Source organism: Somniosus microcephalus, chromosome 32 (genome assembly GCF_052327205.1).
Source record: "Somniosus microcephalus isolate GS21.2 chromosome 32, FLI_Smic_1.0, whole genome shotgun sequence".
Lineage (NCBI taxonomy): Eukaryota > Metazoa > Chordata > Chondrichthyes > Squaliformes > Somniosidae > Somniosus > Somniosus microcephalus.
The window spans coordinates 16,646,947-16,661,187 of record NC_141018.1 but is presented as its reverse complement, the minus strand read 5'-3'; the positions used below and the strand labels follow the sequence as shown (position 1 = coordinate 16,661,187).

Genomic DNA, 14,241 nt, shown 5'->3' with positions numbered 1-14,241 from the left:
GGGCACTGCCCTGAGGAAACCGAATAGCTGAAGAATACAGGCAAAGCAGAAGATTTTTAAATATGAATGATTGATCATTCAGTTAATAGATTTGCTTACTGAATGCATATTGATTGATTGCACTCAACCTGAAAGCATCTGGTACCCCAGCTAGTGCCGGTCGCTGCCATAACAAGATGCGTACATAATTACCCACAGATTGCTGAAGGCCATTTATTACCATCAACATATATAACATACCATCAATAAAACCTCCCTTTTCTAGCCTGCGGACCCCTCCGAAATTGTCCTGTCACCAGGAACTCTGTCCCTTGGATGTGAAGCTCAAATGGAGAGTTAACCAGCACTTGCTGAACCAGGGCTGTTGGAGTCTATTTAGGCTATGGGAAAGGGTTCTTCATCGCTCAATGCTCTTTCTGTGTCTGTCACACTCGTGTCGTATCTGCCATTGCAATTTTTTAAAATTCATTTTTGGGCCGTGGCCGTCACTGACCAGGAGGTTGGCATTTATTGCCCATCTCTAGGTGCTCTTGAGAAGGTGGTGGTGGGTCTTCTCAAACCCCAGGAGTCCATGTGGTGAAGGCACCCCCACAACGTTAGTGGATTGAGAGTGCCGGGATTTTGATCCAGTGACGATGAAGGAACGGGGATATATTTCCAAGTCCGGATGGTGTAAGACTTGGAGGTGGTGGTGTTCCCGTGCACCTGTTGCCCTTGTCCTAGGTGCTGCCGAAGAAGCTTTGGCGAGTTGCTGCAGTGCATCCTGTAGATAGCACACCCTGCAGCCACGGTCTCTCACTTGGCCTAGTTGTTATGGCCTCTAATTGTCAACCCAGAAACCAGAGTGGGAGAAGAAAGAACGTGATGTCCAATGTACAACTCGAGAAACATGGTGATATTTGACTTGCTATCCCCAGCTGCTGCTGTTAAAATTGCAAATTTCACCCCACCCCTGAGGAGCTAAAGGCTATGAGTTTTATATGTTGATCTACTTGTGCTGTTCTGGTGTGGTGCTGGTGTGAATTGGTGCTGAAATAGGAGAGGCAAAATAAAAAGCTTTTGGAAGATTGCTTAGTTAAGAAGATGTAATATTGCAGGGCAAAGAGTGAGCGTGGGGAGGAAGCCAAAGGAATCTTGAATACTTAGCGAGACATTTTAAGATTGAATACTTAGCGAGACAATTAAGATTGGATCATAGAAACATAGAAGATTGGAGCAGGAGTAGGCCATTCGGCCCCTCGAGCCTGCTCTGCCATTCAATGAGATCATGGATGATCATCCAAACTCAGTACCCTGTCCCTGCCTTCTCCCCATATCCCTTGATCCCTTTAGCCTGAAGAAATATATCTAACTCCTTCTTGAATATATTTAATGAATTGGCCTCAACTGCCTTCTGTGGTAGAGAATTCCACAGGTTCACCACTCTCTGGGTGAAGAAATTCCTCCTCATCTCTGTCCTAAATGGCTTACCCCTTATCTTTAGACTGTGACCCCTGGTTCTGGACTCCCCTCTCCCCCAGATCAAAGGGGAAGGGAGAGGGAATCATATTAACAGTTGAACAAAATGCATAGGAAGACAATGAAGAGCAGTGAGGATGAGGAGAAAGTAATCTTTCTAAATAACTAAGCCCACTTGCCCATCAACCCCACTTTGACCTCCATTGGCTTCCTGTTCCCCTTGTGTACAAACAATTTAAAACTGGAGTCCTCATCGAGAAATCCCTCGTCCTCACCCAACCCTACCTCTGCAACCTTCTCCAGCCTTGTAACCCCACCTGTATCCCTGGATTCTGGCACCTTTTCCCATTCTCCCCCACCACCCCCTCAGCTATCTCTGCCCCACTTTCTGGAATGCTCTCCCAACACCCCCCCCCCTCCTTTCTCCTTCTCTTTACCTTTAAAATTCATCTGATTTACCCAACTTTTGATCATCTCTTTTAGCCTCTCCACAAAGACCCTGTACCAGTTCCTTTCTTCCTCTATCAAGTGCCTTGGGGCTATGGTGAAGATGCTGTATCAGTGCAAGTTGTTGAGACCAAAGTAGGCAAGACCATTCTTCGAAGGAGAGGGAATCTGATGGCAAAAACAAAGCAAAGTGGAAAAAATATTTTTGAGTTTGCTTTGTGAGGAAGTCGGGAGGGATTAAGTTTTTTTGACAAGTACTCTTTGTTTTCTTGTACAGCTGATAATTGTGGATACTTTCTGAGCCTTAAACCTTGTGATAGACAATCTTGTGTGGGAATTTGTTGAACCCATTTCTTCCACTTAAAATGGTTACTTTGTTCTTGACCAGAAATTGTATGAGTTTCATTTATGCCAATTGTGTGAACATTTTACCCACTGCCAAATGCTTGTTCTCTTGACAAGAAAGCACTTGTGTTATGTAGCACCTTTCACAACCTCAGGATGGCCCGAAGCGCTTTTAGACATGTAATCGTTATTATTTTCTAGCCAAACACTGCCACCAATTTGACAACCGCAAGATCCCACAAACTACAATGAGATGAATAACTGGTTAATCAGTTTTGGTGGTGTTGGCCGTGGATGAATGGTAGCCAGGACTCCCTGCTCCTCTTTGAATAGTGCCATGGGATCTTGTATGTCCACCTGAATGAGCAGATGGGACATCTTATCCAAAAGGCAACACCTCTGACAAATAATGTACTCCCTTTAACAGGGTGTTAAATCTAGATTGTGTGTCAGCCTAGATTACAAGTACCATTTTTCAATGGAGCGCCACCTTTATCATTCTGCTTCAATGCAACAAAAGACATTTATCGGTCTAGGTTTCTGTTTATTTTTCATTGGAGCAAAACTTTAACCAAACGCAATGCCAAGTAGAGGTTAGTGAATTGGGAGCACTGGAGGTTAGAGGTCATCTGCACATTCCCCAGCTGTTTTGTTGGTTTCTCTTTGCACTTTCTAAGTCAGTGCTCTTAACCCTCTTGCACAAATTGGAAAGCCAAAACTCCAACCCTTTGCTGATCTTGTATACAGCAGTATGCAGGCATTTCACCTCTGCTGCTTGCCCTTTGAGTACACATGTACTTTTGTTTCATTCCTGTAAAACAAAAATGAATGCCCTCAAAGCAGCTACCTCATTTTGTTCTACACAAGATCGCTATTGTGAACAATCGCAGTCACGTAGCATGTTACGGCAGAGAAGGAGACCATTTGGCCCATCGTGCCTGCACCATGTTTGATCCCAGCCAGTTTGGAGCATTGGACTGTTGACAGTAGTTTGTATTGTCTTGATCTAACCGCACGGGATGATGAGCACGTTACCATGGGTGTGCCTCCGGTTTTTGTCCTGCTTTGATGTCATTTGTTTCCATGTGACAAACGAAAGATATTTAATTACCTAGTATAGATACGGCCATCTGCGCTCTTTAAACTTCGCTAAACTGCAACGTAACGTTCTCTTTATGACCTGCCGCAACTTAGAGCTTTCCTAATCATTTTCTCATACCTGAAGGCACCATACAGGACAAAGCAGCCCGCTTGATTGGCACCCCATCTACCACCTTAAACATTCACTCCCTCCACCACCGGCGTACCGTGGCTGCAGTGTGTACCATCTACAAGATGCACTGCAGCAACTCACCAAGGGTTCTTTGGCAGCACCTCCCAAACCCACGACCTCTTCCACCTAGAAGGACAAGGGTAGCAGGTGCATGGGAACACCACCACCTCCAAGTCACACACCATCGTGACTTAGAAATATATCACCGATCATCGTCGCTGGGTCAAAATCCTGGAACTCCCTACCTAACAGCACTGTGGGAGTACCTTCACCACATTGACTGCAGCGGTTCAAGAAGGCGGCTCACCACCACCTTCTCCAGGGCAATTAGGGATGGGCAATAAATGCTGGCCTTGCCAGCGACACCCACATCTCATAAATGAATTTTTTTTAAAGCATCAGATCAGAGTCTCTGCATGGCACCTAGCTCTGAAAAAGGGCAGTGGTTCTCGGTATTTTCCCCTGTTGAATTATGGTGTGTTCATCTGTATGTTAAGGTTGAATTAGATTAAAGAATGAGTGAAATCATACCTGTGGTAAGTAAGGCTTATTTTTTGTAATTGGCAGTCGTCACGCACCTCCACAGATGTTACAAGATAGGATCTGTGTACAGATCTGTCATGCTGCAATGGATAATCACAGCTTGGATTATATTACTCAACTTCTCGTACTGAGCCATTTAGTGCAATCAGTTGCAATTAATTATGGTTAATATTAAACATCCTTTGTGTTTTTCTCCCTGCTTCTATTGATTTTTTTTCTTATTAAACTGAGCCAACACCATGGTGGGGCAACTGGCCAGAAGGAATTATTGACCCTGGAAGCACAAGGGAGCTGGATTAATATACCCACAGTTGAAATGACCCAACTGCAGAAGCATCCTGTGTAATTTACTATCCCGACTGATTTTATTTTTGCTCCCTCGCCTTGTCGGGCTCAATAACTCCTGGGAGCCAGTGTTCGGGCAGTGCTAACCTTATACATCATTAGAAATGGACAAAAGTTAGTTCTTTCACGGTTTGAGTTTGCAAATGGTGAGGTACATGAATCTCTAACATCAGCATAGTCTGACCTGCTTCACTGGATTCCCATGAGGTGTGTCTCTGAACTCATTGTATTGCTCGGGGTGATTTCAAATTCAGGTACGGCATCTCACTTGGGGCTGCTCTTCTATACTCCCTGCCAGCCTTTAATTATTATTAATTTTTAAGAGGACCGGGATTCTCTTTGAAACGTAAATGTAGCTTTCAACACCTGGTGTAATGGGTCCATTTGCAGGGAAAGCATGCTGTTAGATTAGGGATTTATTTTGATCTCTCATTTTTAAAAAAAAATAATGTTTTAATTGCCCAATCTGGATTTGCACACATTAGGAGCAGCATGTCACAACATGCGTTTGCAATGCTCTGTCAATTACTGCCGTACGTTCTTGTTCATTGCAGCCTCCTCCGCACACTCTAGTGTTAGAGTTAGTCAGTATTGAGGTAACTACTGTCCTGACTTGGGTGGTCATCTTCTGCCGCCTTCCCCTTGAAAGCAACTTTGCTGATCTTGAACTCCACCAAAAGCGTGAGAGAAGGAAGCTGCAAAGGTCGTATTGCCTCAATCACTGAGCCAATAGTGCTAGAGAATGAAATAGTCGCAAGGAGTGATAAGCGCCTGATAAAGATAAGAAATAATTAGACAATAGACCTTCCCACGGGCACTGTCCTTCGAAGCTGAGTCTTTGAATGATGTATTCTATTTGTGTTTTACCTGCCAGAGCAAACTAAACTTAAGAAATCTCTCCAGCAACACATTGAAAATCTTTGGTTTTACGCCGAGCAGCTTAAAAATGGTGCTGCCGCAGTAATGACTTGCTGATGTATTGGTGCAGGACAAACCCAAGTTTGAGCTTAGAGTGAAGAAGAAGGAAAGAACTTGCATTTATATAGCGCCTTTTACAATCTCAGGATGTCCCAAAGCACTTCACAGCCAGTTAACTACTGTTGAAGTGTAGTCACTGTTGTAATGTAAGGAATACGGCAGCCAGTTTGCGCACAGCAAGATCCCACAAACAGCAATGATGAGACCAAATCTGTTTTTGTGAATATTAGCCAGGACACCGGGGCGCACACCCCTGCTTTTCATCGAAATAGTGCCGTAGGATCTTTTATGTCCACCTGAGAGTAGACGGGGCCTCTGCTTAACGTCTCATCCGAAAGACGGCACCTCTGACAGTGCAGCGCTCCCTCAGTACTGCACCAAAGTGCCAGCCTAGATTATGTGCTCAAGTCCCTGGAGTGGGACTTGAACCCACAACCTTCTGACCGCTGAGCTAAAGATCAAACTCCGAGATGAATGGTTCCTTTTATGTGGAAGAATGGAAATGTCAACTCTTCCATCAAATATCTTGGGTAAGTCTAAGCCATTTTGTAAATTATGGTGCTTATATACAGGGAACAACATATAGGTGCTTGCATAAATGAGTCATAATGGCACAGAAGGAGGTCATTCGGCCCATCGAGTCCGTGCCAGCTCTATGCAGAACAATCCAGTCAGTCCCATTACCCCGCTCTATCCCCGTAGCCCTGCAAGTTTGTTTCCCTCAAGTGCCTATCCAGTCTCCTCTTGAAAACTTCGAGTGTCTCCACTTCCACCACTTCCGTCGGCAGCAAATTCCAGGTCCTCACCACTCGCTGCGTAAAAAAGTTTTTCCTCATATCCCCCTGTATCTCTTGCCCAAAACCTTAAATCTGTGTCCCCTAGTCGTTGTACCATCAACTAGTGGGAACAGCCTTTCCCCGTCTAGTCTATCCAAACCCGTCATAATCTTGTACACCTCTATCAAATCACCCCTCAACCTCCTTTGCTCTAATGAAAACAAATCCAGCTTCTCCAACCTGTCCTTGAAGCTAAGATCACCCATCCCCGGAACCATTCTGGTAAATCTCCTCTGCACCCTCTCGAGGGCCTTCACATCCTTCCTAAAGTGTGGTGACCAGAACTGGACGCAATACTCCAGTTGTGGCCTAACCAGCGCTTTATAAAGGTTCAGCATAACTTCTCTACTTTTGTACTCAATACCTCTATTTATGAAGCCCAAGATCCCATATGCTTTGCTAACCACTCTCTCAATATGTCCAGCCACCTTCAGGGACCTATGCACATTAACTCCCAGGTCCCTCTGTCCTTGCACACTCTTTAAAACTGTGCCATTAAGTGTATGTTGCCTTTCTCAGTTTCTTCTGTCAAAATGCATCACCTCACACTTCTCTGTATTAAATAACATCTAGCCATTCTGCTAGCCTTTCCATGTCCTGTTGCAGTCGATTGGTGGTATCCTCACTGTTTGCCACACCCCTAAGTTTGGTGTCATTGGCAAATTTATATTGGGGAACACCACTGTCTACCATCTTCCAGTCTGAAAAACAGCCATTTACCACAACTCGATGTTTTCTGTCCTTAAGCCAATTCCTTATCCAAGCTGCCACTGCCCCACCTAGTCCAGGAGCCTCAATTCTGTTAACCAGCCTTCTATGTGGTACTTTGTCAAACGCCTTCCTAAAATCCATGTAGACAACATCCATTGCATTCCCATCATCAAAAAATTCAATTCGATTAGTCAAACATGATCTGCCTTTTACAAATCAGTGTTGGCTCTCCTTAATTAGCTTAAACCTCTCCAAGTGACAGTTAATTTTTTCCTTGATTAGTGTTTCTAAAACTTTACCCACCATTGATGTTAAACTGACTGGCCTGTAGTTACTAGAATTGTCCTTACACCCTTTCTTGAACAATGGTGTCACATTTGCCAATTTCCAATCCTTCGGCACCTCCCCTGCATCTGGGGAAGATTGGAAAATTATGGCAAGACCTTCCGCTATCTCCTCCCCCAATTCCCTTAGCAACCTGGGATGCAAGCCATCTGGACCAGGCGACTTATCCACTCTAAGCATACCCAGCCTTTCTAGTACATCCTGTCTATCAATTTTCACCCCTTCCATTGCTTCTACGTTTTCCACTGCTACCGATATTTTGTCAGCATCCACCTCCTTAATAAACAGCGATACAAAGTATTCATTGTGTATTTTAGCCTTGCCCTGCACCTCTAAGCATATAACACCTTCTTTGTCTCTAACAGGCCCCACCCCGCCTCTTACTACCCGCTTACTGTTTATATGCCGTAGAAGATTTCTGGGTTCCCTTTTATGTTAACTGCCATTCTACTCTCATATTCTCTCTTTGCCAATTTTATCTTCATCTTCACTTCACCTCTCAACTTAATGTATTTGGTCTGGTTCTCCCTTGAAGAATTCACCTGACATGCATCATACACCCTCTTTTTTTTGTTTCATCATCTCAATCTCACTCGTCATCCAAGGAGCCCTTGCTTTGGTTCCCTTAACCTTCCCTCTTGTTGGAATGTACCTAGCCTGTACTTGGAACATCTCCTCCTTAAAATCACCCACTGTTCCGTTACAGTTTTTCCTGTCAGTCTTTGGTTCCATTTTACCCTGGCTAGATCCTTTCGCATCCCATTGAAATTAGCCCTATTCCAGTTTTGAAGTTCCACTCTAGATTGTTCCTTGCTCCTCTCCATTGCTAATCTAAATCTTATGATACGATGATCACTTGTACCCAAGTGTTCTCCCACAGACACTTGGTCGACCTGGCCCACCTCATTCCCCAGCACCAGATCCAGCAATGCCTCCTTTCTCGTTGGGCCAAGAACATACTGGTCAAGCAAATTCTCCTGAACACATTTCAGAAATTCCTCCCCCTCATTTCCCTTTACCCTAGCATTATCCCAATCGATATTTGGGTAATTAAAGTCCCTCAATATCGCCACTCTATAGCTCTTGCATATCTCTGCGATTTCCCTGCAGATTTGCTCCCCTACCTCCCTCTCACTATTTGAATACCCCCAATAGCGTGATCATACCCTTTTTGCTCCTCAACTCTAACCAAACTCTGTCCTTGTCCCCTCAAGAACATCCTCCCTTTCCAACACTACAATGTCTTCCTTAATCAGCACTGCCACCCCACCTCCTGTTTTTCCTTCCTTATCTTTTCTGAACACCTTGTACCCTTGAATATTAAATGCCCAGTCCTCACCATTTTTAAGCCACATTTCCGTTATTGCCGCCACATCATATTGCCACATGGCTAATTGTGCTTGTAGCTCACCAACCTTATTCACTACACTTTGTGTGTTTATGTACATGCACTCTAAACCCATTTTTGAATTTTTCGTAATCTTAGTCTGCTCCTATCTAGTATGGTACTACTTCCGCCTCTAGTACTACTTTCTTAGTACTATGCAACACACTCACTCTTTCATGCACCTTATTCCTCTTTTCTACTCCTATATGCTGGTGCCCATCCCCCTGCCAAGCAAGTTTAAACCCTCCCCAACAGCACTAGCAGAGAATATTGGTCCCGGCTCTGTTGAGGTGTAACCCGTCTGGCTTGTACAGGTCCCACCTTCCCCAGAAACGGTCCCAATGCCTCAGGAATCTAAAGCCCTCCCTCCTGCACCATCTCTCTAGCCACGCATTCATCTGTTCTATTCCTGTACTCACTAGCACGTGGCACTGGGAGTAATCCGGAGATTACTACCTTTTTGAGGTTCTGCTTTTTTAATCTCTCTGCTAGCTCCCCAAACTCTGCCTGCAGGACCTCATCCCTCTTTCTGCCTCTGCCATTGGTACCGATATGGACAACGACCTCTGGCTATTCACCCTCCCCCTTAAAATTGTGTCCTGCAGCCGCTCAGTGACATCCTTGACCCTGGCACCAGGGAGGCAACATACCATCCTGGAGTCACGTCTACAGCCACAGAAACGCCTGTCGAATCCCCTACCACTCTTGCTCTTCCACTTTTTTTCCTCCCCCCCCCCCCCCCCCGCCCTGTGCAGCTGAGCCACCAGTGGTGCCTTGGACTTGTCTCTGGCTGCACTCCCCAGTGGACCCATCGCCCCCACCAGTACTCAGAACAGAATACTGGTTGGAGAGTGAGATGCACTCTGGGGACTCCTGCACTACCTGCCTGGTGGTCCTCTTCTGTCTGGCGGTCACCCATTGCCTCTCTGCCTGCATACTCTTAAGCTGTGGGGTAACCACCTCCAGAAATGTGCTATCCACGTAACTCTCAACCTTGTGGATGCACTGCAGTGTCTTTAGCCGCCGCTCAAGCTCTGAAACACAGATCTCGAGCTGCCGCAGCTGGTGACACTTCCTGCACATGTGGTCGTCCAGGCTACGCGAAGCGTCCAGGCCATCCCACGTGGCACAGGATGTCCACTCCACAGGACTGAGCCATCCTGCCATGCCTCTATTTAATAGACTAAGAACTAACTAAGCAGAAATAAACTTAAAACTCAAAAAAAACACTCACCAGCTACTCACCAATTGGCTCCTTCCCTTGTGCCGACCTCACATTTTCTACTCTGACGTCACTTTTTCGGATTCTGCCTCTGTTGAGCTGCTGCCTCTTTCGCTCTGCTCCCCATCTGGTCTCGCCCAGGTCCGCTGCCTCCACTTCCTCTCGCGCTCTTTACAGCGTCGCTGCTCCCGCTCCTCTCCTCTCGCTGCTCCTCTTGCGCTCTTTACAGTGCTGCTGATCACGCTCCTCCTCTCGCGCTCTTTATAGCGCCGCTGCTCCCGCTCCTCTCCAAATGAACCCAGTTTCTACTTCAAAGACTGAGGATCTGCATCTGTATGATGAAGGACTTGGTGTCACTGACCATGTATCCCCTTGTAAAATGGTAAGCAAGATCCCTCCCTTGATATTTAGTGGCCCTTTTGGAGTCCGTGCTGTCTCCCTTCTCTCAGTTTAAAAAAAAATGTCTGTTTTACAAGCAGGGTCTTAGCGCGACTCCATTCCTGTGAGAGTACAACCACTAGACGCCTTATCTTAAAAGATGATGGAGAAGGTACATTGCCATTAGATCTCAAGTTTCTCAGTCCTGCTCTGATTTGTCAAACGATGCTTTTAATACCAAGATCCTGTTCATTTTTAAGATGGGCGTAACCAGAAACACTATTGGGGAAGAGTAAAGGGCCACTTGGACACCTTGGGACTTCTCCTGGCCGATTACAAAAGTAGGCCAAGCTATATACTTGGTTACATTGGATTGTTGCATTGGTAATAAACTGCCTGGTGTTAATGGAGATCTTATTAATGTGGCTTGTCAAACACCATTTTGGCCAATTCTCATTAGTTACCCTCTTCCACAAGACGTGCACGTTTATTGCCCTCAGCTAGATAGTCTATGAAGCTGAATGCCGCAGGGTTCATGTTTTATCCCGAGTACATGATACAGACAAAAACACTAGTGTGCAAGCTTTATAGATCCTCAAATGAAACCGATAAGGAGTATTGTCCATGTATTACAGACTCTAGTTAACTAAACAGCATTGACCTTGTTCCAATCCATCAAGGAGATGTCTGCAAGACAGAAACTGGTTCTAGTTGCTACTTTATTGTCCCGAAGTGGACTGGAGCATTCAATCTCCAACAAGAAAATCTATTGAAGGAGTAGATCAAAAAGGCTCTGTCTCCACTAGTGCAGATGGTGTGTTCAGGCTAATATACAATTATCTTCCAAGATGCCTATCTTTACATAGTCTATCACAGAAAGTACTGGTGTGTGCACAATGTAGGAAGGCTCCATTTGAAGTATTGTTTGTTCCTCACACAATGCTTTTTTCAGGGACAATGTTTGTGTCTCAAGAACATACAAAATAGGAGCAGGAATCGGCCCTTCAAACCTGCTCCGCCATTCAATAAGATCATGGCTGATCATCTACCTCAACTCCACCTTCCCGCACTATGACTTGATGAAACATAGAAAGATCGTTGCATACAAGTGTACAGTGTCTCAAACTGACTTTTGATGGTCAGAGGAATGCAAGTTATTAAGTTATGTACGTTAGATAGTTCTGGCCTGAATTCACCAGTTTGTCTTGCACCAAAAACAGGAGCTTGATTGTAACATTTATATTCTTCTCAGTTCTTAACCAGCTGTTGTCCTCTGGACTTAATTAATATTCTTAACTTGTATCCTTGTATTTAAAAATGGATATTTAATTTCCACCAGGGAATCTCTATTAATAGGCTTCATTTTATAGGAATATTGAGGCTGATGTGTAGTGCGGTACTCTGCTTGGGGAATGGGAGTTCTTGTAACTCCAATATACCCTCGGGCAGGGAAGGAGCTTTTTCTGTGCTTATAATTGTTACCTTTGTGGTTGAATGTCAGTGTCTAGTGTTTTTTAAAAGGCAAGATTAAATCAGCAGCAGTGTAGTATTTGGGGGTTTGATTTCATGTCGGATTATAGCCAGCTCTCAAGTTGGGACAGAAGGGGAAGTGAGGCAGATTTCAACTGAAGTGAGGGGGGAGTAGATTCCAGCCAGTGCTGGGGGCGGGGAGTAGATTCCAGCCAGTGATGGGGGCGGGGGGGGGGGGGGGAGTAGATTCCAGCCAGTGCTGGGGTGGGGGAGGCGGAGGGGGGGGAGTAGATTCCAGCCAGTGCTGGGGGGGTGGGGGTAGATTCCAGCCAGTGGAGTTTGAAAACATTCCATGTTTACTTCCCGTGAGGTGTGCGGGTGTGACTGCGGGTGTTACTGGACTGGGTGAATGGGAGGAAGCAGAGTTTCCCACCTCTCCAAGGATGAATAATAATTGATTTTTAATTTTTGTTTTCAGTTTGCGGATCGGGAGTCTGGTTCCCCGTTTGTATTTATTTGCACCAATCCCCAGGAGCTACTGGTGAAATTTCCAATGAAAGGACGACACAAGATCTGTAAGTGACTCACTTTGTTCTGTAACTATTGTTGAAGTTTGGCCTACGATATGGCTTTAAAAACCCAAGCACCTCAGAGTTGCCAGAGGGACTGCTTTGCAAAAGAGTCCACAATAATGTCCTTCTGATCATAGTTTTTCCTCTTTGTTTTTGAATATTTTTGTTTAAACACTTATTATGGCACCAAGCGAACAGGGTGTGATCGGTGACTGTTCCCTCTATAATTCTCTCTTTTCTAATTTCCTTTTAAAATAGTGCGTGGACTCTGCTTCAATGATGATTTGTGGCTGAGAATTCCACATTCTAGCTACCCTGTGTGTTAACTATTTTTGAACGTTCCCTTTAATTCTTTTTACGATAGATTTGTACGCCCCGCGTTATGATCTCTCCGACTAGCGCAAACCGTTAATTTAAACTTACCTCATTGTGACTTTTCGTATCACTTAACAATAGGAGAGAGCTGAATACTAGCACAGATATTCACCTTTAATAAAGAAAGACTTGCATTTATATCGTGACTTTCACTACCTCAGGACGTCCCAATGCCCTTTACAGTCGATGAAGTACTTTCCAAGTGTAGTCACTGTTGTAATGTAGGAAACACGGAAACCGATTTGCCCACAAGCAGCATTGTGATAATGACCAGATTAATCTGTTTTTAGATGTTTGTTGGGTAATAAATTTTGACCCAGGACACCGGGGCTAACCCCCCTGCTCTTCTTCGAAATAGTGCCATGGGTTCTTTTACATCCGCCTGAAGGGGCGTCAGTTTAACGTCTCATCCGAAAGATGGCACCGGCAACTGTGCAGCAACTCCCTCAGTACAGGGGCGGTGGGTGAATGGTACTTGGTGCGAGTCCCGTTGTCCTACACGGTATCTCCACTGTGGTCTGGCTCCATGGGACTGCCTTTGTTGTCCTACCTATTGGAATGTCATCAGTGCGTCTCCAGTAACTTCTTATTCCCTCTCTGCGCTTCAAGGTTCCCCAGACATCCATCCTTGGCTCTCTCCGCCCCCCTCATTTACGTGCTACCCCTCGGTGACATCATCCACGGGCACTAGGTTGGCTTACATTTAAAATCACAAAGGAATATTGTACAAACATGTTGGGTGTTTGCCCCTTGACAATGTACTGAACATCCCACAAGTGCTTTTACTTTCACATTAAAATTAACCCTTCCAAGATAAATTAAAGTTAAGGTAAATGCCCAGTCTCGGTTCTCTGTACAGCAATGTCAAGTCTTTGCCATGCCAAGTAGAAAAAGTACTGAGCAAAGGCCAAGGAAGTGAAGGCGAAATATCCCCAAGTCACTCTAATGCACTTCTTATCCAGATTAAGAGCAGCGATGGTGGAAGCCTATGAGAAGGCCTCTCAACCTATCTCAAATTACATATGTCATGAGACTTGAAGGTAATGGGAGATAAAATACCTTAGTAATGAAATCTGTTTGTCTTGCCTGCATTCGTTTTGCACTCATGTATATTACCCTCCCCCACACGGTGTATAGTTTCACTTCCTCTTCCCTGACTAACCTGGAAGGTTCCAGGTCTTGGCTCTTGGCTCCGCCCCTGACTTCTCTTGCTTAAAGATCCCAGGATCTGTATGACCCATTCCTATGAGCCAGTCAGTGTGTTGAGATGTTAGCTCTGATCTTAGTGATTAAAAGCCAACTTGTTAAAGTCTATAACTTCTAGTTTTGTGGTTATTGAAGGCACATCATCACTCTAATGCACTTCTTATCCAGATTAAGAGCAGCGATGGTGGAAGCCTATGAGAAGGCCTCTCAACCTATCTCAAATTACATATGTCATGAGACTTGAAGGTAATGGGAGATAAAATACCTTAGTAAAAATAATTTCTGTGCCAATCTGTTGCTAATTGCACAATAAAGGGTCATCATGTAGCCTGATGGTACGGAATAGTGAC

General features: G+C 44.9%; 1 protein-coding gene across 2 annotated transcripts in view; it reads left to right on the top strand.

The window, feature by feature from the left end:
- trip4 (thyroid hormone receptor interactor 4) overlaps window positions 1–14,241 on the top strand; it is a 111,054-nt gene that overhangs the window by 67,759 nt on the left and 29,054 nt on the right. For both annotated transcript variants that reach the window (XM_085972146.1, XM_085972149.1), the window contains one exon: window positions 12,217–12,313. In XM_085972146.1, coding sequence (XP_085828272.1) covers window positions 12,217–12,313 — 97 coding nt within the window. The remainder of the gene's footprint in view (window positions 1–12,216; window positions 12,314–14,241) is intronic.